Here is a 23,165-nt window from a genome sequence, read left to right on the forward strand (position 1 = left end):
CATGGAGGCCTGATAAGTCAGGGTTAACGAAGCTGTGGTCTACAGGAGTCCAGCTTCCTGCCGGCCCCTGCACTCCCGCGTGGGAGCCAATGGTGCCCTAGGATGGGAGTCATCTGGTGGTCAGTGCAGGTGGCATGGTCCAGCAGAGCGACCCACACTAACCAGGCTGCATTTTCTTTTTGGTGGATGGCTTCCTGTAACTGCGTGTGCGACCTCATTTGTAGAGAACATTGGAAGTCCTGTAGAAGACCTCCTGCCCTTTAGCCCTGTCCCGCAGGCGAAGTCCCCTAAGAGGCTCAGGTCCTGTGATTCGGCACAGACTGAATGCTCTTGCCCAGGGAGCAGGGCTGGCCTGGGGGCAGGAATCAGGCCTCAGGCCAGCCGATCTCCGTGCATGGTGTACTGCCCCTGGGAGCCCCCAGAGGCCTGGGCCTGACTCTGCCACTCTCACTGGTCCAAAGCAGGAAAACAATACTGTTACTAATAACAACTACTTTGTCATGCTAACTCTGCGCCAGGTGTTTTACTACTTATGCCATGAGCAACCCCCATGTTTCAAAGGAGAAATCGAGGCTCAGAGCCAGGCTGAGCTGAATTACGAGCCCCAGTGACCCAGCTTGGCAGTGGTCAGACAGGAAGCACACTTGCAATGAACCCTTCCAATACAGGGCCCGGCCCTCCCACCTGCCCAAAGGCTTGCTAGAGCCTTCTCCTCCCAGGCACGCCTGGATCAGAGATCTGGATCTTAGCTTGCTGTCCCCAGCGGTGGCCCTGGGTGTCCCAGTCCGGTGTCTGGTGCTCTGAGATGGATCGGAGTGGGGGATGTTGTGGGGAAGGGTTCTCTTCCCTGAGACAGGCAGAGGAGGTGTGAACTTTGTCCCCAAACCTGGCTCAGGCCCAGAATTGTCAGCAGGGCCTCTGGGACATTAGTCCCTGGCTCAGGGGTTCCCTAGGCCTCCTTTCTCCCAACAACTCGTGGCTCCCCATCCTCCCTTCTGTACCGGGTGGGGCACCAATACAGAACAGCCTCTCCGGACTGCTGCCCCAGCCCCGGTCTGCTGTCAGCTGCCACGTTGTCTGGGGTCACAAAAGTCCAAGAGGCCTCCTGAGAATGTGTCACCTTCCAGCGTGGAGTCACACTGGGGAGGGAAAGCTGGGGAGGGCAGCCTGGCGGGGGTTTAAATGTCTGGCTGGCTCCGAGGTCCAGTCAGTTCCGACAGCAGCACAGGTGAGCTGTCCGAGAGCCTCTCTTCTGGGCCTCCTGTGACCCCAGGAAGGATCCAGTGCGGTGCGAGTCTTTTCCAGCCCAGCGAGAAGCCCAGGATGTTCCTGAAGGCTGTGGTCCTGACCCTGTCCCTGGTGGCTGTCACTGGTGAGTAGCCTTTGGAAGAGGCTTTCAGGCAGGACCCATCTGCTGCATAAAGTGGGCAGGATGGAGACTCCGGAGCCCAGGCAAGAGAACGGTTCCAAATGCCTGTCATCCCCCGGCTGGACGCAGAATGCTGCCCACCTGCCACTCGCCTCATAGGAGGGTTGGCCTCTGCCCAATGTTCTGCCCCCTGGCACTGGTGCTTTCCCAGTTTTACACGCCCCTTAGCTTTTAACGAGGGAAGCACAGAGGGGGCGGTCAGTGGTTGGGCTCCCCCACCATCAGCCAGTCTGCAGCTCAGGGCTGGTGCAGAGGAACGAGGAAGGAGACGGGTCCTCATGAATCTCTCTGTTTCCTGCCCAGGTGCCCGGGCTGAGGTCAGTGCCGACCAGGTGGCCACTGTGGTGTGGGACTACTTTAGTCAGCTGAGCAACAATGCCAAGGAAGCCGTGGAACATCTTCAGAAGTCAGAGCTCACCCAGCAGCTCAAGTAAGAGGGGCATGGCTCGCGGGGCGGCTTGCAATGGGATGGCAAGGGCTGAGCTCAGAGGCTGGAGACCTGAGCGTAGGATACCCACTGCCCTGCCACTAACTCTCCCAGAGACCCTGAGGTCTCCAGATCTGCGATCCACATATGCAACAGGGGGTTAGACTAATAATCCCCAAGGAATCTTCCCGCTTGAACTTTCTAGAGTGTGACAGATGGCCACATGCTAGCATTGAGAGTCACGGGAGAAAGGGAGGGAGGGAAATGTCATGGGAACTGGGTCCTAAGACATTCCAGAAGGATGGGAGCCTGTGAAATCATGGGAAAGGAAGTGGAGATATTTGGGAAGCCTCTGAGGGTGAGCACGTGGAAGGAAACTAGTATTTTGAATCCCTCAAAGACTGGAAGCCATCCAGAGCATAACATTCTATTAATGAATGTAATCTGTGTCACAGCACACCTGAGCTGGGAGGGACTTCAAAGTCTGCCCTTTTTACTTCACAGGCGTGGGCTGGATGGGGGGTGCCAGGTGGCTGTGACTCAAGGTCAGGGGGAGTCAGAGATGCCGGGTAATAACTTAGTCTATTACATCTACTCTCCCAAACCATGATCTACCTGTGTGTGACCTTAATACCCCGGAACACTCACCCTTCTCAGGCAGGTGTGTATGAGATGAGCGGTGCATAAGGAGACAATCCCGGCGTGTAACCCCGAGTGTAACGGTGGCCCCCTTGTGTCCCTCCCCTGCAGTGCCCTCTTCCAGGACAAGATTGGGCAAGTGAACACCTACACCGATAACCTACAGAAGAAGCTGGTGCCCTTTGCCACGGAGCTGCACGAACGCCTGAGCAAAGACTCGGAGAAGCTGAAGGAGGAGATTCGGAAGGAGCTGGAGGAGCTGCGCGCCCGGCTGCTGCCCCACGCCAACGAGGTGAGCCAGAAGATCGGGGACAACATGCGCGAGCTGCAGCAGCGCTTCGGGCCGTACGCGGACGAGCTGCGCACCCAGGTCAACACCCACGCCGAGCAGCTGCGGAAACAGCTGGCGTCCCACGCGCAGCGCATGCAGAGCGCGCTGCGCCAGAACGTGGACAACCTGCAGGTCTCCCTGACGCCCTATGCAGATGAGTTGAGGGCCCAGATCGACCAGAACGTCGAAGAGCTCAAGGGACGCCTCACGCCCTACGCGGACGAGCTCAAGGTCAAGATCGACCAGAACGTGGAGGAGCTGCGCCGCAGCCTGGCTCCCTACGCGCAGGACGTGCAGGAGAAGCTCAACCATCAGCTCGAGGGCCTGGCCTTCCAGATGAAGAAGAACGCCGAGGAGCTGAAGGCCAAGATCGCGGCCAACGCCGATGAGCTGCGGCAGAGGCTGGAGCCCGTGGCTGAGGGGGTGCGGGGCAAGCTGAAGGACAACACCCAGGAGCTGCAGAAGTCGCTGGCCGAGCTGAGCAGCCAGCTGGACCGGCAGGTGGAGGAGTTCCGCCGCAACGTGGGGCCCTATGGCGAGACCTTCAACAAGGCCCTCCTGCAGCAGGTAGAGGAGCTGAGGCAGAAGCTGGGCCCCTATGCAGGGGATGTGGAAGGCCACCTGAGCTTCCTGGAGAAGGATCTGAGGGACAAGGTCAACTCTTTTTTCAGCACCCTCAAGGAGACAGAGAACCAGGATACGCTTGTGGCCGTCACCGAGCAGCAGCAGTCGCTGGTCCCTTTAGACAGCTGAGCTGTCCCTGGCGCTCACGCCCTCCCATGGACACCTGCCCAGCCCGGCCCCCTGTCTGTCTGTCTGTCCCAAGGCAGTTCTGGTACAAGCTTGAGGACACTTGTCCAGTGGAAAATGACACTACCTCTCACTACTCAATAAAGCTGCTAAAGAACTAGTCCGGTGGCAATGTGACTTCTCACTGTTGGTGCGCCGGGGGTGGGACAAACCCGCCGCCACAGGTTGGCTGGGGCCTGCGGGGGATGCTTGGGGGGACACCAGGGCTGGCGAGACGACACTGCAGGAGGGGCGAGGGCAGGGTGTGCTGAGAGGGGTGGAGGGGGTGCTCTAAAGGGAGGTGGAAAAAGATGTCACCCATTACCCAAAGATGAAATAGGCAGCCGGCTTAAATTCCCTTAGCCAAGAGCTGTTTCTGGAATGCCCTCAGTGTGCACGCCACTGTTCCAGGCAGCAGACAGTGAGCGAAAGAGCTTTTGTGGAGCGCGGGTCTGACACTGTGCTTCACTCTGAGGGGGCCACGGAGGTAAGCGTGACAGGTTCCCTGGGTTTGAAGAGCTCACGGCACAGTGGGGGAGGCTGTCCCTCCTTCCAGAAGCTCTCCTGAGCCTTGAACTTGACTTACTTGTGTGAATTTTGGTTTATTCCTCCCTATCTCACTCTCATGATAGAATTGACTCATGAGGTGAACCCAGCATAATGAGAGAAGCGGAAGCCTTGCCCAGAACCCCCGTAATGCAGGGGGGATGCCCACCACACAGGGGGGCGGGGGGTGGCATTGGGCTGGCTCACATTCGAGTCCCAATATCAGGCTTACACGGAAGAAAAAAAGCTTAGGTGGTAAATTCATCAGGGCTCATTTCAGAAAGGTGAGGTTTTGCTTTCCACTTTATATATTTTATATAGTATTTAGGATTTTATGATCCTATTTGGAATTACTTTCTTGTTGTGGTTATATATATGTGTGTATGTATATATATATAACACAGAAAATTTGCCATCTTAACCATTTTTAAGTATAGAATTCAAGGATGTTAATTGCATTCACAATGTTGTACAACCCTCACAGCTCCCTCCCAGATTTACCACCCCAAACAGAAACTCTGTATCCACTAAGCAATTCCCCATTACCTCCCCAACTCCAGCCCCTGGTAACCTCTACTCTGCTCTCTGTCTGCTGTGGGGAGTTCATGTGAGAGTATCATACAAAATTTACCCTTTCGTGTCTGGCTTCTTTCACTTAGCATAATGTTTTCAGGTTCATCTGTGTTATAGCTGCACCAGAAAATCCTTCCTTTTTAAAGGCTATATAATGGGGCGCCTGGGTGGCTCAGTGGGTTAAAGCCACTGTCTTCGGCTCAGGTCATGATCCCGGGGTCCTGGGATTGAGCCCCACACTGGGCTCTCTGCTTGGCGGAGAGCCTGCTGCCTCCTCTCTCTCTGCCTGTCTCTCTGCCTACTTGTGATTCTGTCAAATAAACAAATAAAATCTTCAAAAAAATTTTAAAAAATAAATAAAGGCTGTATAAGACTCCACGTAGCTTCAGACCACACTGTCATCCACTGATGGACTCTTGGGTCATTTCCACCCTTTGGCTGTTGTGATAATGCCGTTGTGTGTAGAAATATCTCAGGTCCCTGCTTTCAATTCTCCCGTGTGTATATCCAGAGTTGGAATTGCTGGGTGTCGCGTGTTAGTTCAGAACTACTCCGGGATCCAGGCTTTACCACGTAGCAAGCCCAAGCCCCTAAACCCAGAAGAACCAAGTACTAGAGGCCCCTGCAAGTGTGGGGTAGGTGGTGTTTCCTGGTCCTTGGTGCAGCCCACATCAGTACCTCCCCGAGGAGGACTCCGAGAGCCCATCCCAATCTCAGGTCTGAAGCTCCCCCAGCTACCTCTGTCTCCTCAGGTGACCTGGATGCCTCTACAGGTATAGGTTAGTGTCCCCAAAGGGATGTCAGCCAGCACCAACGTGGGCCAGGCTGAGACGCTAGCCACACACCCGCACCCATCCCCAAAGCTCAAAGGTCAGAAGTCATCTGAAAACGTCAAAGGGGTCACTACCCCCAAGGTGTCTGTGTATGGAACAGCCCCGACTAAGGAGAGGAGAGCCCGGCAAGGCCCAGGAAGGTTCTGGGGGCCTGTCCTCCTGTACCACAGGGCCTTGTTGCCGTGGAGGAATTGTCCCAGCTCGGCCGAAAGCAGCTCGTGCCTGGGAATGCTGCGTTCTCCTGGTGTTATCATAGGACATGCTGTGTTCCTAGAGCAGAGAGCACAGGCAGGGACACGCTCTGGGGAGAGAAACAAGTGTGGGGTTATCTGGGGACTTCTGTGTCTGAGGAAGACGGAACCATGGTTATCTTGCTGTGTGACAACAAATGGCTAATGACGGGGGGGCGCAGTCAGAGACCCCAGCGCTGCCCACGTCAGAGCGGTGAGGATGTGGGCAGCTGGTTCCGAGGTGGGAAGTGAGGGATGTGAGCAGACCATGAGGTTTGGAGGGACTCGTCTTGTCTCTCAGTCCAACTCCTTGACACCATCTCTAACACACGAACACAACTCCTCACTCACAGTTACCCCATACCTCTGCTCTTCCTTCGATCGTTGACACTGAGGGATGATAGGCAGGAAGAGTGGTCCCTTCTCAACAGCCAGCACCAACCTGCCAGCCACACGAGTGAGCCACGTTAGAAATAGACGCTTGGGGTGCCTGGGTGGCTCCATGGGTTAAAGCCTCTGCCTTCGGCTCAGGTCATGATCCCAGGGTCCTGGGATCGAGTCCCACATTGGGCTCTCTGCTCAGCAGGGAGCCTGCTTCCCCTTCTCTCTCTGCCTGCCTCTCTGCCTACTTGTGATCTCTGTCTGTGAAATAAATAAATAAAATCTTAAAGAAAAAAAAAAAGAAAAAGAAACAGATGCTTGGCCAGATGTTTGGAGGCCTAGAGCCCCAGGCTATGTCCTGCCCGAGACCTCGTGCCAGATCCTGAACCAGAACCACACGGCCCGGCCGCACACCCACAGGAACTGGGAGGGATCCTGTGATGTTAAGTTTGGGGCTGATTTGTTACGCAGAGTAGCTAACTGGTACACATGCCTCGCACAGTGCCGGGCACCCGGGCTCCCGGTCAGCTGGTGAGGGGATGGGTCTTGCCCAGTATCTGACACCTCCGTGGACAGGCAGCTTACCCTCTTCCCGAACAACTGATTTATCCTTGAATGACTCTGATACAGATTATTAAAATTACACTTGATCTTTCTAAACTAACACAGGTATATTTAATTGGGGAATGCCTTGTGTGAAAGGGGATACGGCTTTGGTGGTATTTCTATTTCTCTTTTGAACCACAGAATGGATATAATCTCATTATATATAAGTTCTGCCCACAGGCAATGTACCCAGACGCTCCTTTCATGGAACCCCAAACCTTGTGGACAAAATTGAGCCAGAGGTATGCCATACTCACCGCAGCCTTGGGGTGAACCATCTCGACTGCTTTCTGAGAGGGGGAAGGTTTGGCTGATCTTGCTTCTTCTCCTATGATCAGTGCTTAGCGCAGTGGCCAGAACTTAGTAGGTGCACAATAAATAGTTGTTGAATAAACTAACACATTTAATGAATCTTTGTTTCATGCCCAGTTCACAGGACAGGTATGTTCACCTTTACCAGGTAATGCTGAGTTGTTTTGTAAGATGATCGCACCTCTTTTTCTTTCTCTCTTCCTATAATAGGAAACTTCTGGACAAGCCTTCTGATTTTCTTACCTTTTCTCTCATGTCTTGCTGCTATATATGCTCTCCATTCTGGGAGACTTCTTCAGCCTCTATCCAGTTTTCTTGTTTCTGCAATCACATATTTATTTATTATTTATTAAAAGATTTTTATTTATTTGTCAGAGAGAGAAAGTGAGTGAACACAAGCAGGGGAGTGTCAGGAAGAGGGACGAGCAGGCTCCCTGCAGAGCGGGGAGCCCGATGCAAGGCTTGATCCCAGGGCCTCGGGTCCATGACCTGAGCCAAAGGCAGATGCTTAATGACTGAGCCACCCAGGCACCCCTGCAATCACGTGTTTAATTTGCTAGAGCTTTTAAAACATCCTGTGAATGTTCTTCTATAATATCCTGTTCTTGTTTGATCAATGTAATGTATTTAACTCTTTGATGATATTCATGGTATTTTAAAATGTTCTCTCTGCATAGCTACGGTTTTCTTCAAGTTCTTTTTTAGAACGTTTGTTTGTTTTGGGTCCCTCTCTTTCACGTTCAGATCTGTCCTTGAATAACTGGTCATTTTGCTTGCCTGCTTAAATCTAAGGTGGGGATTTTAAAGCTGATGTGAAGTTCCCGGCACACGAGCGGTCTAGTTGACTGTGAGCATTACTGTTAGGTGATCCACATGAATATTTAATAGGGGAATGCCTTGTGTGAAAAAAATTAGGTATTCCCTTTTGAGTTGGTCCTGGGTCCTTTGGAAGTTTCTCCCACTCTTCTGCCTGGATACCCTTGTTCCTGGGGCTAAGTGGAAGGAGCAGGATGGGGCTCCACATTCAGAGGGCATCCCTGGGTTCAATCCCTCTGTGTCTAGTATGGCAACCCTGTTCTCAACTCTGCCTAGCATTCTTTCCCCTTTCAGAAATAAAAATTCCAGTCTTCTGCCAAGGTGACATAGGGAGCTAAAGTTTCTCCTGCTTTTTAAAATAACTTCAACCAGGAGCGCCTGTGTGGCTCAGTGGCTTAAATGCCTGCTTTTGGCTCAGGTCATGATCTCAGGGTCCTGGGATCGAGCCCTGCATCGGGCTCCCAGCTCCGCGGGGAGCCTGCTTCCCCCTCTCCCTCTGCTGCTCCCCTGGCTTGGGCTCTCTCTCTGTCAAATAAATAAATAAAATCTTAAAAAAAGAAACCCTGTACTCTCTTTTATTTATTTATTTTTAAAAAAGATTTTATTTATTTATTTATTTATTTGACAGAGAGAGACACAGTGAGAGAGGGAACACAAGCAGGGGGAGGGCCAGGGGGAGAAGCAGCACCCCCCCGACCCGCCGAGCAGGCAGCCTGGATGCGGAACTCGATCCCAGGACCCCAGGATCACAACCTGAGCCGAAGGCAGCTGCTTAACTACTGAGCCACCCAGGTGCCCCTCCCTGTACTCTCTTTTTAGAAAATATGGAAAAATATACAAGAGTTGATGGTGGAATTGTGGGTGATTATGTATATTTTTGCTTCTCTGTATTTTATACTTTCTCTACATTATACTCTTTCAAAAATATTAACAAAATAAAAAGCTACTGATGTAAGTTAATATTTTAATAGACAGGACTTCCTACTCACACATGTCAGGCACTCTTGGTCCCAGCCATAGATCTGGTCGGGCCACCTGGAGCTTAGGTCTTTGGGCTACCTTCCCTTGATCTGAGGCAAAATTGTCATGGGTCAGGGACTTTCTGAGACAGTTCCAAGCTCCCTGTATATAAAGTCCCATAGAGATATTCGATTAGCGGCTCAGTGTTTAGAAAAGCTTTATCTTCCCTCTGAGTCTGGTGTGCTTCCTTCTTTGGATGATGACAATTAGGTAACTTACTGAATTTCCCTCTTCATCGGTTTCCACAAAACCCCAAACCAATGTGGAAGTCAACAGTTACCACCTTGTCTTCCCTGATGGCCTCTGTGCTCATGTCTTTTAGGTCTTGTGCTCTGTCAGGTTCTCAGATTTTCTGCTATTAATTTTATTTTCACCGGTTCTAAGGGTCTCCCCCTTCCATCATCATCATCATCGTCGTCGTCGTCGTCGTCGTCTAAATTTCCACTGCTAGTAGCCTCAAATCTTTGGGGATAAAAAAGGATATAGGTAAACAAAACCCAAACAGATAAACAATCAGAACTCTTATCTCTGTTGGCACGCCACGACTGTGTTGACTCAGAGTGTGCCTAGGACATTTTGTGGTCTTACAGTCTACGTCACTGGCCCCACCTAGCTGTTGTGCCATCAGCAAATGATCCAGACACAAACATCTCGCTGCGGGACATCTCTCCGTCGTGATGGGTCATGGACAGTGGAGGATAAACAGGCCATCGTGACAAGGCTAAAGACCTAGGGACCTGCCGTTCTGGCTGTAGGTCTGCGGGCATGGGAGGGGTGGGCACGTTAAGTGTGGGATGGAACGAGGAGGGAGAGGTGGACTCCGCTCCCCACGGTAACTGGACTTGGCTGTCCCTCCCCTGGCTGGCCCTGAGCTACTGTCCCTGTGTCCATATAGGCTTACACATGGATCCTGGCTCCTCTGCGTTTCGACAGCCCTCCTTCTCCCAAATCATAAACCCCCTTGGGGTGATGGGGCAGGACCTGGCTTTCTTCTGAGCACAGTGGGTTCCTGGCTTCTCCCAGTAAGGAGTGCAGAGGCTCTGTTGTGGTTCCGGTCCCCGGAGCAGGGTTCTCTCACCCCGAGCATCAGGTGGTGTGTGGAGCACGGACTCCAGAGTCAGACACACGTGGGTTTCGCACAGGGCAAGGCCCTGAGCAAGTTACCGAATCTTTCTGAGTCTCAGTGTCTCTGTAAGTAAAATGAGGATAACAGTACCAGCCTCGGAGCAGTACAGGTGACAAGGGTAAACACCGGGCATGTGGCAGGTGCCCAATAGAGGGGTCATTGTGATCAAGTTTTTCAGATCTGTCAGGCCTCTGTTGGGCCTGACTCTGAAGGCAGGGAGACTTGCAGGTGTGCCCAGGCTACCTTCCCACGGTGCTCTGCTGCTGAGCGCCAGCCAGACCCTTCCCTGTTTTCCACCCCCACCCCACGCCCCCGACCCCAGCTACGACTGCGCAGCTTCCTGCCTCCGTGCCTTTACTCGTGCCGCGCCTGCTGCTCCTTCCCTTCATCACCCTCTGGACCAAACCCTCCGTGTCTTCAGCCTTAACTAGGGCACACCCTCCACTCCCCGGCCTTTGCTGCAACCTGGTCCTTGCTCAGCCCACCTGGATCCCCCCGCAGCCCTCCTCGGTGGAGGCGGGTCATCCTCAGGCCTCGTTGCTGTTTCCAGACCACCCGATTTTTGAAGCTGCTTCTGTCGGGCCCTGCTCCTTACCTGCCCTAGTTGCTGAGTTCCTCATTCCCTGAGCCGTGGGCACCTGGCTCCTACTGGACTATCTGTGTCTTCTCCCGGGAGCTCGCCTTTGTCCTGGAGACATCAAAATCCATGTCAAAAATGCGACCAAACACGCACGTGCTGGAGGACCTGGAGCAGCGCTGCCTCTGGCCCATTTCTCTCACACATCCCCGGGGCCATGCATGCTCCCAGGGGCTCTGGGGCGCTGCCTCCCTCGCCGCCCTCTTGGGCTCTGCTTAACCCTCCATCCTGCCCAGGGCCTCAAGTCTCTCCCAATCCCCTGGGCCCCTGGGACCCCTTGTCTCTTTCTTTCCTCTGGCGAAACCTCGTTCAGAAGAAAGCAGGCTTCTGCTTTTCTAGCTTCACCTTGTGGAGCCCCGTTAGAGAAAATTCTGGTCGGATTGATGCTGCTGTGAGTTCAAGGCCTCCAGCTTTCAGTGGCTCGGCGGCTGGGGTCCAGTCAGCCTTCTGGGAATTCCTGCTCTATCTTCCCTCTCATTCCCCAAAGCAGCGACCCTACGTCTGCTCAGGTCCCTTCCCTTCTTCACTTCTGCTCAGGGCTCCACAGCCCAGCTAATTTTTTTTAAAGGTTTTATTTATTTATTTGCCAGAGAGAGAGAGAGAGAGAGCACACAAGCAGGGGGAGAACCAGGCAGAGGGAGCAGCAGACACCCAGCCAAGCAGAGAGGCCCATGCGGGACCCGATCCCAGGACCCCAGGATCACGACCTGAGCCAAAGGCAGACGCTTAACCAGCTGAGCCACCCAGCCGCCCCTGTCTTAGAATGTGTCCTCCAAGAAACAAAATGTGATAGACACAGCGCAAGTCCTTGCCCCCCCCACCGCCCCCATCTATTTGCTTTCTCACCCCAAAGCCATCAGGAGCCTGAAGGTGGTGAATCTCCTTTCCACCCAAGTTTTTATTCTTTTATATATATTTATGAAGCCAAATTCATGAGCAGTGCCGTTTCACATGCTATAAAAATTCATGTAAACAGTATAAAATTATTTGCATCGTCTTGCAATTTGCTTTCTTTCACTTTACGTTATGCTTTGGGGATATTAGTATCTCTCCCTATAACGCCTTATCGTTACCAGCAAATACAGTGCTCCATTCTGTGAAAATACCAGAATTTATTCATCCCCTCTATTGATGGGCACTTCGGGTGTTTTCTGTTTTTTTTTTTTTTAATTTATTTTATTATTATTATTTTGCTCTTACAAATAATACTTGGATTTCCCTTGAGGCTTAGTATGTACTAAATTATGGTGAGGACTCTGTATTTCCTGAGGTACAGGGTTCTTATATCAAGTTTGTGGTCTATTGTTTCCATCTTTTATCTTTCTGTGATTCTATCTATTTTGAGAAAATGGTACTAAAATTTCTCAGCAAATGTGTCAAATTCTCTTTGAGACTGAGCGGTTTTTCACTTTATCTGTTTTGAGGCGATGATGTCAGGTTTCATCTATCTGGTAAATATTTTTCCCTGTTGTTTTTTTTCCTGGTAAATTTTTTCTTTCTGTTGATCCTTTTTGCCCCAAAGCTTATGTGCTCTGATATTATATTGTTATACCTACTTCCTTTTTGTTTAATTTTGTCTGGTATGGGTTGTTTTTTTTTTTTTTTTAAGATTTTATTTATTTATTTGACGGAGAGAGAAATCACAAGCAGGCAGAGAGGCAGGCAGAGGGAGAGGGGGAAGCAGGCTCCCTGCCAACCAGAGAGCCCGATGTGGGGCTCGATCCCAGGACCCTGAGATCATGACCTGAGCCGAAGGCAGAGGCTTTAACCCACTGAGCCACCCAGGCGCCCCTGGTATGGGTTTTCTTAAAGTCCCTCTCTCCTGCTATACTTTTTAGCTTTTCTCTGGTGTTATATTTTCAGTATGCCCCTTTAAGTCATGAAAGATGGGGATTTTTGTAAAATCTAATTTTTATTAAAGCGAATTGTCACTAATGACTATAGTAAGTCCTTATGCCGCACTTACAATGTGCTAAATAGTGGTGTGTGCATATTTTAAGTTTTAATATATTAAAATGTTCATTTCCCACAGAACCTATGAGGGAGGTATTATAATTATATCCAGTTTACTCGTAAGGAACCTGAGGCACAGAGAAGTTAAGTAACTTGCCTAAGGCCACAGAGCTAATGCACATCAGCATTGTAACCCACATCTTCTCACTCCAGAGTTGGTGCTCTGTGGGCTGGTTTAATCTATTCCCTTCTATTGGGATTACTGATTGATTTCTATCAAATTATTTTGTATCTTCTCTTTATCATTACATTTTTTTGCTTCTTTTGTTCTTGTTTGCCCTTCCGTTGGTTTTATGATGTTCCTTTAAAAAACAATTATATGTGGGTGCCTGGGTGCCTCAGTGGGTTAAGCCTCTGCCTTCGGCTCAGGTCATGATCTCAGGGTTGTGAGATCGAGCCCCGCATCGGGCTCTCTGCTCAGAGGGGAGCCTCCTTCCCCCTTTCTCTCTGCCTGCCTCTCTGCCAGCTTGTGATCTCTCTCTCTGTGTCAAATAAATAAATGAAATCTTAAAAAAAAGTATATGTAATTTTAAATTTAGTTTTTACTTTATCAAACTTTGTAGTTTAGAGAATTAAACAATACTACAAGTTAGGACAAAGAAGCGAACATCCCTTAAACTCATCCCCATTTTCCCCTCTGCATAAACACCTTTTGGCTTTTAGAGAATTCTGTTATTATTCTCTGATTTTCTGGTTTTAGGCTTATCTTATCTTTAGGCTTTGTTTGCCCGGTATGGCCATTAAAAATGGGGTTCTCAATTTAGATTTTAAAAAACAAAATAAAATAAAACCCAGTTCCCCGGACATGATATAGGAGGCCAACTGGCACCTGGTAGTAAAGTGTAAAAATAAATAAACGCATAAAAATGAATAAATAAATAAAAACAAAAATGTTTTTTTCACATGTACACACTTTCCAATTTATTAATCATAGGTCTTATTTAAACTATGATATCATAGCCAGTATTCATATTATGATTATGTACATGCTATTCATATGTAGTTTACTATTGCAATTTTCCCAGCATTTTTTTTCTGCTTGCAGTTAATAATTGTCTTTTGTTGTTGTTCATTTAGTTTCCTATATGTTTCAATGATTTACCCTGAATTCTTGACCAGTTCCATAAATCTGAGAAATGGAGGGAAGCAGGCTAGGGAGCAAAAATCAAGCATACATATGAAATACAAGCACAGAGAGAGAAGCAAACATGGCAAAATATTAATTACTGTATTGTTAATATAATTATGAACCTAGGTGGTGAGGATAACGATGATCACTGTACTTTCAGCTTTTCTGTATGTGTGAAAATTTTCATAGTAAATTGGAAAAAAAAAACTGAAGCTGATATGAAGCCTTGAGTCCGTGACTCACTTTAGGATGGACTGTCTCGACTGCAAAGAACCTCCCAAAAGTATTTCTTTTGGCCTGTTTTCTTGGGGTAGCCAAATTTCTCAGGAGAATGTTCCAGTGTCCCTCCTGGAGGGTAAAGTGTAACTGGCCAGCATTTTGGCCAAAGGAAACGATGGTGTGGAGGAGGGATGCATCCCATAATTTAATATATAAAATTTTTGTTTTTTAAAGATTTTATTTATTTATTTGACAGACAGAGATCACAAGTAGGCAGAGAGGCAGGCAAAGAGAGAGAGGGGGAAGCAGGCTCCCTGCCAAGCAGGGAGCCCGATGCGGGGCTCTATCCCAGGACCCTGAGATCACGACCTGAGCTGAAGGCAGAGACTTTAACCACTGAGCCACCCAGGTGCCCCTAATATATAAAATTTTACTTAAATCCTCTGTTTTTTTTTTTGCATAGGGGAATCCTGGCCCTGATAATACCGTGTTTTCTCTGCCTTAACCTCTGCAGGGAATAAACTTCTGGTTTCCTGCTGCTTTGGGGGAAGGCCGGAACCCAGCTGAGTGGCATTGGGGAGGACGTCTGCTTCTCAAACAGACTTGCAACCAGTTGCCCCATCTTGAGCCCCACTGTCACCCGTGCTTCTAGAAGAATCTATGGCTACTAATGTCTGAGCTTCCAGGCATTCAATAGTACAGATCAGGGAGTTTCTTAGCTTTCCCCATCGCTGCTGCAAAACTCATCTTCTCAGGTGTGTGTAGTTATTATCATTTGACCATTTGGAAGCTTTCCAACTTCCAAATTATCTTGTCTCCTATTCTCTTTGTGTGTTTATACATTTTTTTTAAGTGCCCTTTAATGCTGCTTTATTGGGATTTCAGAAAAGAGCACAGCCTAATGCAGGCCATCAATCCACCATCCTTTACTAAAAGTCAATCTGTTCTTTAGTCTCATTCCCATACACTAGTTTGAAAGTTATACAGTCTTTGTATTCTTTTAATGGGTTATCCTTAACATTTTAATATTCCTGCTTGACCTCAAAAAGTCTAAAATGTAATCAATATTCCCATCTTCTTACTGAATAATGCAAAGACTGCAGAATGCTTTAACTTTGATCTTCACTTTCCCATTTTCCATGTTACTTGGGTCTAACAGTTTAGGTCCCCCTTGTTTACAACACTTCCTCCAAAATAGCCCCTTCATCAATAAATATTTATCGAGGGCCCCTACCATGTGACAAGCAGTTTTCCAGGTACCGGAAACACAGCAGCAAATGAGACTAAGCTACATTTAAAGGTGTTTTATGTTAAGTCGAACTATATGAGCTTGTCATTTTTGGCCAATTTTTAGTGGCAAAGAACTAATTTTATATGGTTTAAGTGTATGTATGTTTAAATAAATACACGTTTATATAAATTCATGTAAAATGATGAATGCATTTTCAATTTCCCTAGACAGTTAATAATTCCCTTCCTTCCTCCTGTGTCTATTTGTACCCCATGACTCTCTTAGTTTTGTTTCTTTTTCAGGGAGGATCTGTGAGTGATAATTGCTCTAGGTTCTCCTTTGAAATTCACTTGTTACACTGGAACATGAGTTTACCCGAGTATATTTCTTGGCTGGCCATTAAGTTACTTTCAGGTTTTTTTTTGAAGATATGTTGCTGCTAAATCAGCTGTCCATTTAATCATTTTGATTTGTAGATAACCAGTCCTTTCTCTTGGGTTGATTTTAAGATACTCTGTCTTTGATATTCTTCACATTCACGATAATGTGTCTTGATTTGGGTTTTATTTTCGTTTATCCTACACATGACTCAAGGATGGTTCCTGCACCTGAGAACTTAGGTCCCACCTTCAAAATTTCTCAGCTGTCTTCTTGGGAATATTGCTTCCTCCAAGGTCTATCTTCGTACATTTCTCTTTGTAGAAATCCAAGTAGGCGTATGTTGGGCCTTCCCATTCCGCACTCCATGTCTCTTAACTTCCATTTCATATCTTCTTTCTCTTTATCATTCTTTCTGGGTGATTTTCTCAGATTGCCCTTCTAGTTTACTAATTCTTTCTCCAACTGTAACCAAATGATTTTTTTTTCATTTTAATGACTATATTTCCTACTTCTACGTGGCCTATTTAATTACTTTTCTTCCTGACAAACAATGGAACTAGATTATCTTTCAAGACAAAATAATGATTACACAGGTCATTACTAAACACGCTTGGCTATTTCAGTACCATGTTAAATACCCAGCCCCCCCGTTTTAGTGCACTTGAGGTATATCTGTTGTCACTGTTGTTCAAGTGGACTTCTCTTTAGGCCTGGTGAGAGACATATAAACAATGTACAATGGGTCCATAATGAGGGGTTGCTCTATTATTCTGCCTATGTTTCTGGTATGTTCTGGGATGGACCCTGGGATGCTGCTGCATTGAGAAAGACTGCTCTGCCCTCGTTTACACCTGAGTTATTGGCAGCTAAGACAGGAGGAGGACAATCTGCAACAAGTCTGACTTACCATAGATGGTCCCCGACTTAACACAGATGGTCTCCAACTTAAAAGTTTCGACTTACCAATTCTCAACTCTAGGATGGTGTAAAAGAGATCTGCAATCAGTAAAAACCAAACTTCAAATTCTGAATTTGGATCTTCTCCCAGGCTAGAGATTCACAGTACGATCCCCTCTCTCGATGCTGGGCAGGGGCAGTGAGCAGTGACTCCCAGTCTTTCCCGCCATCATGAGGGTCAACCTTGGATACACTGCACCCGTTCTGCACCCATGCAACCTTCTGTTTTATCACTTTCAGCACACTATTCAATCATTCAGCATTGTTGGGGTAGGAGTAGCAAATATATTTTCTTCTCTTTTTCTTTGAGATTTTATTTTTAAGTAATCTCTACCCTCAAAGTAAGGTCTTGAACTCAATGCCGAGATCAAGAGTTGCCCACCCCACTAACTGAGCCAGCAAAGCTCAATATTTTCAATTTACGATATGTATTTTCAACTTACAATATTTCCAATTTGGGATGTATTGGGTGTATTGGGATGGAACTGTATCATTAATGTTGAGGGAATTCTGTATTTAGAACGAGGAGTCTCTAATGTCCGCTTAAAGAACAGGTCACAAGACAAAGACTGCCTAAGAAATCATCTCCTTTGGTGCATGTTGAGATTTTATTTGAAATCCATATACTTGTGTATTTCAGGTGTTTATGGCAGAACTGCTCCTACCGAACATTAAAGAAGAACATACCTTTTAATCTTTACAAATACATTTTAGAATTATTTTTACTCTATAACCAGATTATGTTGGCAATTCCTGGGTTAAAAAAAAAATCTAAATGGAGAACTCTCTTCTAAAACCCCAGCTGAGAATATCAGATACTAGGCAACAAAGAAACATGAAGAAAAAGGAAAGGCAAGCAGGTTCCTGTGGAAATAATCTGGTTCTAAATACTTCATATCTGGCCCTTCACACTGCTGTGCAACTTGCACTGCTGACCACCTCCAGAACTTTTGCATCTTCACAAACAGAAGTTCTGTGTCATTTTTAAAAAAGGTTTATTTATTTTATTTATTTTTAAAGATTTTATTTATTTATTTGACAGAGATCACAAGTTGGCAGAGAGGCAGGCAGAGAGGAGGAAGCAGGCTCCCTGCTGAGCAGAGAGCCCGATGCGGGGCTCAATCCCAGGACCCTGGGATCATGACCCGAGCTGAAGGTAGAGGCTTTAACCCACTGAGCCACCCAGGCGCCCCTATTTATTTACTTTAGAGAGAGGGAGCACACAAGCAGGAGGGGCAGAGGGAGATTGAATCTCAAGCGGGCTCCTAGCTGAGCCCAACACTGGGCTTTATCTCATGACCTTGACACGGGGAAACCCAACTGCCTGTGTCGCTCAGGCCACCCACCACTCCCATCCCTCACCCCCCACCTGCCCACCCCTCCTCTTCCCTCCCCTCCATCGTCCCCTCCCCAGGTCATTAAACAATGTATCTCTTCCTCCTGCCTCTCCCAGTCCCTGGTAACCTCTAATCTACCTTCTGCCTTTGCCTTTGCCCATTTTAACTACTTCATTTGAGTGGACTCCTACGAGATTTGTTCTTTACAGTGTCTGGCTTATTTCACGTAGCAAAATGTCATCAAGATCCATTCATGTTATAACATGTGTCAGAATTTCCTTCCCTTTTAAGGCTAAATAATATTCCATTGTGTACATAGCCCACATTTTGTTTACCTACTCCTCTGCCAATGGGCACTTGAGGCTGTTTCCCCCCTTTGGACTCTTGTGAAGAGTGCGGCTATGAACACAGGGGTACAGCTCTCTGTTCCCACTTCTGCTTTCAGTTCCTTTGGGTATCGACCCGAAAGTGGAATCACTGGATTGTATGGCGATTCTAACTAATCCTAACTAATTTAAACCAAACCTGAAACAAGGAAGAGAGAGAGAGAATGTAAGTTCCCCAAGGGATAAGCTATTTCGGACGGAGGGAGAAGCATGGAGGGAGGCTCAGGGTCTTGAAAGAGAGGGCATGCTCAGGGAATGCCAAAGGTGCGGTGTGAGAGGAGATGAGACCGGAGTGGGCTGGGACAAGCCATGGCAGAGCCAGGCAGAGGATGCCCGGAGTAGGCAGGACTTTGGCAGAGACACCTGCCTGAGGCTATGCACAAGATCAAGGTGAGAGGCAGGCGCGGCTGTGATGTGACTGGTAGTGGAAATGGAAGACGGGGGACCCATTCAAAATGCATTCAGAAGCAACATTCAGGAGTTCCTGAACGTGTGTTTAAATATATGGAGTAAGCATGTCATCAAAGGTCTGGGCTCTTGGGCTTTCCCTCCTCAGAGGCCCTGGGGTACAGTTCAGCCTTTCCCGTGGGAAGTAGCCTCCTCTTGCTCCAATTCTTTGGGCCCAGAGTCCCAGGCTCTGATGCCTCTCACGTCCTTCACCCTGTCACATCTGATTTCCCTGTGTCCCAGGATTATTTCATTAACTGGAAGATAGGAGCACTCTTAACCCTATAAATGCCGGCTCTTCCCAGGCCGAGGGAGGGCGTGCAGTGAAGCTGTCAAGAGCCGCTGGGGTTCAGGCTGGCCCCTGGCCACTGGCTCCGTCTGGCTGGGGCACCATGCCCTACTCTGGGCAGCTGAGAAAGAGCAGGGCCCCCCTCGGACAGTCTTTCCTCTGTTGGTGGGGCAGCCAGTGGGTCAGTGGGAAGGGTGAAGGTCATGGGGCTTGGGGGGGGGGTGGATCTGGGTGAGGAGTTCAGCCTCACTCCTTGATAATCTTTCCAGGTGGCACCTTTCTCTTAGAGCAGCCCCCTGATACCAGGGCACTCATTAACCCTCTGGGAGCCCTAGGAGGCAGCTGAGGTCAGCCGTCTTTGAACCTCCACGTGGTATTTACTCAGGGCAATTGTTGCCAGAGGCCCAGGCCCCTGGAGTATAAAGCCGAATGTCTGCTCTCTGTGCCCAGACCTGAGCAGGTGAGCGGTGCTGGGTGGAGGGACGCAGGTCGGAATCTGCAGGGAGGGGATTGCCGGGGTCTCGGCAGCGAGCTGGGGGTGGGAACTGAAAATGAAGGACATCCTCTTGGAGCACTTGGGCAAAGTTGTTTCTTCCCCCTTGGGATCCCACTCCCAGCTGTGGTGTGGGAGGCAGGGAGACAGGTGAGCAAGGGAGTGACAGCGTAAGTGACTGAAGTTGCTGCTTGTGGGGTCTTGGGAGGGCGGTTGGGGAAATGCTAGGAAGCAGTTTGAGCTCCACACTCCATGTTGTATGATCCTGGTGAAAAAGACCCCTCTCTCCCCGAGACACCCTTTCCCTCCCAGCCTCACTTAGATCAGTCCTCATTAGCCCCGGCAGCTCTGTGCTCTCCACATCTCAGGGAAAGGCTGACAGATTTGGGGCAAGTTGGCCCTGGAATAGGGCCCCCTGGGGCAAATCCAGGAGATGTCCTTCCTTTGTTTCTTCACTAGAACCCTAACCAGCCTTGGTTCACCTTCTTTCTGAGTAGACAACAGCAAACATGGTTGCGGTTCTGACCTGGGCTCTGGCTCTGCTCTCAGGTGAGTCTCCAACCCTGACTTCAGCGTGGACGAGTGGGTGGAGGCTGGACTGAGGGGCCCCGTCCATCCCCTGGGTGGGGTGGAACCCAGCCTCTAACCACCCCATCCTTCTCCAGTGTTTGCAACTGTCCAGACACAGAAAGTCTTTGGGGACTACCTCAGCCAGAGCAGCGGGGACAAAGGCAAGGCCGCGCGGGTCCAGCAACAGAAGCTGGCATGGGAACCCATGTGAGTGGTAGGACAACGGGTGTGGATGCGGGAAGGAGACAGCCTAGCAGTGGGAGGGTGTGCTGCCTCTGATTCCTCAACCTCCTTCATCCTCATTGGCACAGAGGAATGGAGTTGTGCTACTTCTGCCTCCTCCTAGCCTTCCTGGGCAGTGCAGCCCCCTCTGCCCTCAGCATCACCCCCACCTCTGCCCTGATCCCACCATAGCCGATGCCCCCTGCGCGCTGAGGCGTGGGACCTGGGAGATGTGGAGGAACCCCCCCACTGCGGCCCCCAGAATGAAAGGAGTGTGTGAGTGTCCAGGTGCATCTGTGTTTCCTTGGGCAGCGTTGGTCTGGATTTGCACGTGCCATGTGTTTGTACTTCTGTGTAAGGAGTCGTGTGGTTGGCCCGCAGCTAGGACTGGAGCCCAGCCTCTGGGGCCACCGCCCTGCATCCTTGGTCTCCCCAGGTGATCAGTGAGGGATGTCTTTGGGGCAAAGGTGAGGCTAGCAGTGCAACAGTCTGGATGTCTGTCCCCCTCCCCAGGAGCCTGAAAGACAGCCTTGAGCAAGACCTCAGCAATTTGGACAAGTTTCTGGACAAGCTGGGGCCTCTCAGCGGGCAGGCCAGGGAGCCCCCCGGGCTCCCACACGACCCTGTGGGCACGCGGCAGCAGCTGCAGGAGGAGCTGGCAGAGGTGAGGGCGCGCCTGGAGCCCTACATGGCCGAGGCACACCAGCAAGTGGGCTGGAATCTGGAGGGCTTGCGGCAGCAGCTGAAGCCCTACACCGTGGAGCTGATGGAGCAGGTGGCGCTGCGCGTGCAGGAGCTGCAGGAGCAGTTGCGCATGGTCGGAGAGGGCACTAAGGCTCAGCTGCTGGGCGGCATGAACGAGGCGCGGGGCCTGCTGCAGGAGCTGCAGAACCGCGTGGTGCATCACACCGGCCGCGTCAAGGAGCTCTTCCACCCCTACGCCCAGCGTCTGGTGACCGGCATCGGGCGCCACGTCCAGGAGCTGCATCGCAGCGTGGCTCCGCACGCCGTCGCCAGCCCCGCGCGCCTCAGCCGCTGCGTGCAGACGCTCTCGCGCAAGCTCACGGTCAAGGCCGAGGCTCTGCACGCGCGCATCCAGCAGAACTTAGACCAGCTGCGGGAAGAGCTCAGCGCTTTTGCCCGAGCTGGCGGTGACAGTGCGGAGGAAGGGGCCGACCCCGACCCCCAGATGCTGTCCCAGGAGGTGCGCCAGCGACTCCAGGCTTTCCGTCATGACACCTTCCTGCAGATCGCCGACTTCACCCGTGCCATTGACCAGGAGACCGAGGAGGTCCAGCTGCAGCTGGCACCGCCCCCGCCAGGTCACAGTGCCTTCGCCCCAGAGTTTCTCCAAGCTGAGAGCGGCGAGGCCCGGAGCAAGCTGCAGGCCCGTCTGGAAGACCTGTGGGAAGACATCAACTACAGCCTTCATGACCGTGGTCTCAGTCATCTAGAAGAGCCCTGAGGGTCTACTGATCCAGACTCATTTCCCGGCTCCTTGTCTAAGCCCAGAATCTGAGCCCCTGGCATGGCTCAGTCCTTGACCGTGGCCTGTTGGGCAGAGGGTGGAGGGCCCTGCACAGGATAGGCGAGGTCACCCAAGGGGACTGTTGTCCCTGGCAATCCAGCCTCCTGCGATTCCCCCATCCAGATGCATTACACTCACCAGGCTTTGCAAACCCAGCTTCCCGTGTTCATTTGGGAATCCTCCTGAGTAACTCCATTCCAGGATGGTGGGAGTGGGGAGGGAGAGAGGCACTCTGTGTGCAGGTAATTATGAGCAATGCAAGCCTGTTGCCATGGTGCTGGAAGCCTGTGCCTCTTCTTCCTGGGGCTTGACTCTGATCCCTTCTGGCCCCCTGGTGGCCACTGCTACCGCTGGTCTAGGGGAGAGGAGCTCTTTTCTCCCCAGGGCTGCCATGACAGCTTCTTTTGGGGGAAGAGAAGGGAGAAAGGAGGAGAATATAATGAGAGCGTGTGAAGATGTGCACATGTTATCTCTGCTGGCTCTGATGCCGGTGGGTACAAATGGTGGGGGTTGCGATGGGAGGGAGCAGAGCCTGCATTTTCCTTCCATAACTCTACATCTAAACAGCTGACCAAGCCCTCCATACTGTGGGGGCTTCTTAAAGCCTTGGGGAAGCACACTGTGTGTCCTCTCCATCTGGGGCCCCTCACTTCTGACTTCCAGGCTGAAGCCTAGACTTCTGATGCATGAAATAGAGGCATATGGTGGAAGCTTATTTGCCTGGTGTGACTCTTATTTGAGCCATGTCTGAAAGCAGTGACCTCACCACTATTCCCCAAAGCACACCCATCACTCATTCCAATCCCTCAACGCTCTGTCTCAGGGACCCTATCCCAGTCCAGGTCTGCCAGAGGGTACTGACTCTGGTCCGACTCTGCCTTAGATGACAGCTGTCCGAGGCCTGGGTGTGGGCCTGACTTAGAAACCCTTCCTCTGCACCTGCATTGCTCACCCACCTTTCCATAGGACAGTGTGTATGAAGTGCAGGCTCTTGAGGTGGCCTGTCTCCTTTGTTCCTGTGGTTCCAGATTTTGAATGGCCCTTTATGACTGACCCTCTTCTTGAGAACTCCAAATCTTAAACTCCCCAATTCCCCATGTACAAACTCACTTGGGGGCAACAAAGGGCCTCATAGATCCCCTTGGGAATTGTGAAATTGGGGATGGGTGAAGTGGAGTGGAAGAGGAAAGGGTAAATGCACCCTGTCCAGCACCTTTGGAAGGTCCTATCCAGCACCCTTTCCTCTGCTCGCAGCCTGCCCTGCACAG

General features: G+C 50.1%; 2 protein-coding genes across 6 annotated transcripts; both read left to right on the forward strand.

The window, feature by feature from the left end:
• The first annotated feature begins 920 nt into the window (after positions 1–920).
• APOA4 (apolipoprotein A4) lies at positions 921–3,736 on the forward strand. The gene is made up of 3 exons (XM_080816903.1): positions 921–1,372; positions 1,733–1,859; positions 2,607–3,736. The coding sequence occupies exons 1-3, from the start codon at positions 1,183–1,185 to the stop codon at positions 3,577–3,579; spliced, it is 1,290 nt and encodes a 429-aa protein (XP_080673029.1). The 5' UTR covers positions 921–1,182; the 3' UTR covers positions 3,580–3,736.
• A 15,754-nt stretch (positions 3,737–19,490) lies between these two features.
• Positions 19,491–22,612, forward strand: APOA5 (apolipoprotein A5). 5 transcript variants are annotated; one of them, XM_080816850.1, is made up of 4 exons: positions 19,491–19,544; positions 20,037–20,126; positions 20,243–20,354; positions 20,883–22,612. In XM_080816850.1, the coding sequence occupies exons 2-4, from the start codon at positions 20,087–20,089 to the stop codon at positions 21,832–21,834; spliced, it is 1,104 nt and encodes a 367-aa protein (XP_080672976.1). In that variant the 5' UTR covers positions 19,491–19,544; positions 20,037–20,086; the 3' UTR covers positions 21,835–22,612. The 5 variants fall into 5 exon arrangements, with proteins under 5 accessions (XP_080672976.1, XP_080672978.1, XP_080672975.1 ...); XM_080816852.1 differs by having other exon boundaries at positions 19,496–19,544; positions 20,075–20,126; XM_080816849.1 differs by having other exon boundaries at positions 19,533–19,727.
• Positions 22,613–23,165: the final 553 nt, after the last annotated feature.

Source organism: Martes martes (assembly GCF_963455335.1).
Source record: "Martes martes genome assembly, chromosome: 10".
Lineage (NCBI taxonomy): Eukaryota > Metazoa > Chordata > Mammalia > Carnivora > Mustelidae > Martes > Martes martes.

Coding starts and splice junctions, on each gene's coding strand:
- APOA5 (XM_080816850.1), top strand. CDS start 20,087: ATGGTTGCGGTTCTGACCTGGGCTCTGGCTCTGCTCTCAG. Junction 20,127..20,242: donor GGCTCTGGCTCTGCTCTCAG/GTGAGTCTCCAA, acceptor ATCCTTCTCCAG/TGTTTGCAACTGTCCAGACA. Junction 20,355..20,882: donor AAGCTGGCATGGGAACCCAT/GTGAGTGGTAGG, acceptor CCCCCTCCCCAG/GAGCCTGAAAGACAGCCTTG.
- APOA4 (XM_080816903.1), top strand. CDS start 1,183: ATGTCTGGCTGGCTCCGAGGTCCAGTCAGTTCCGACAGCAGCACAGGT. Junction 1,373..1,732: donor GTCCCTGGTGGCTGTCACTG/GTGAGTAGCCTT, acceptor TTTCCTGCCCAG/GTGCCCGGGCTGAGGTCAGT. Junction 1,860..2,606: donor GAGCTCACCCAGCAGCTCAA/GTAAGAGGGGCA, acceptor CCTCCCCTGCAG/TGCCCTCTTCCAGGACAAGA.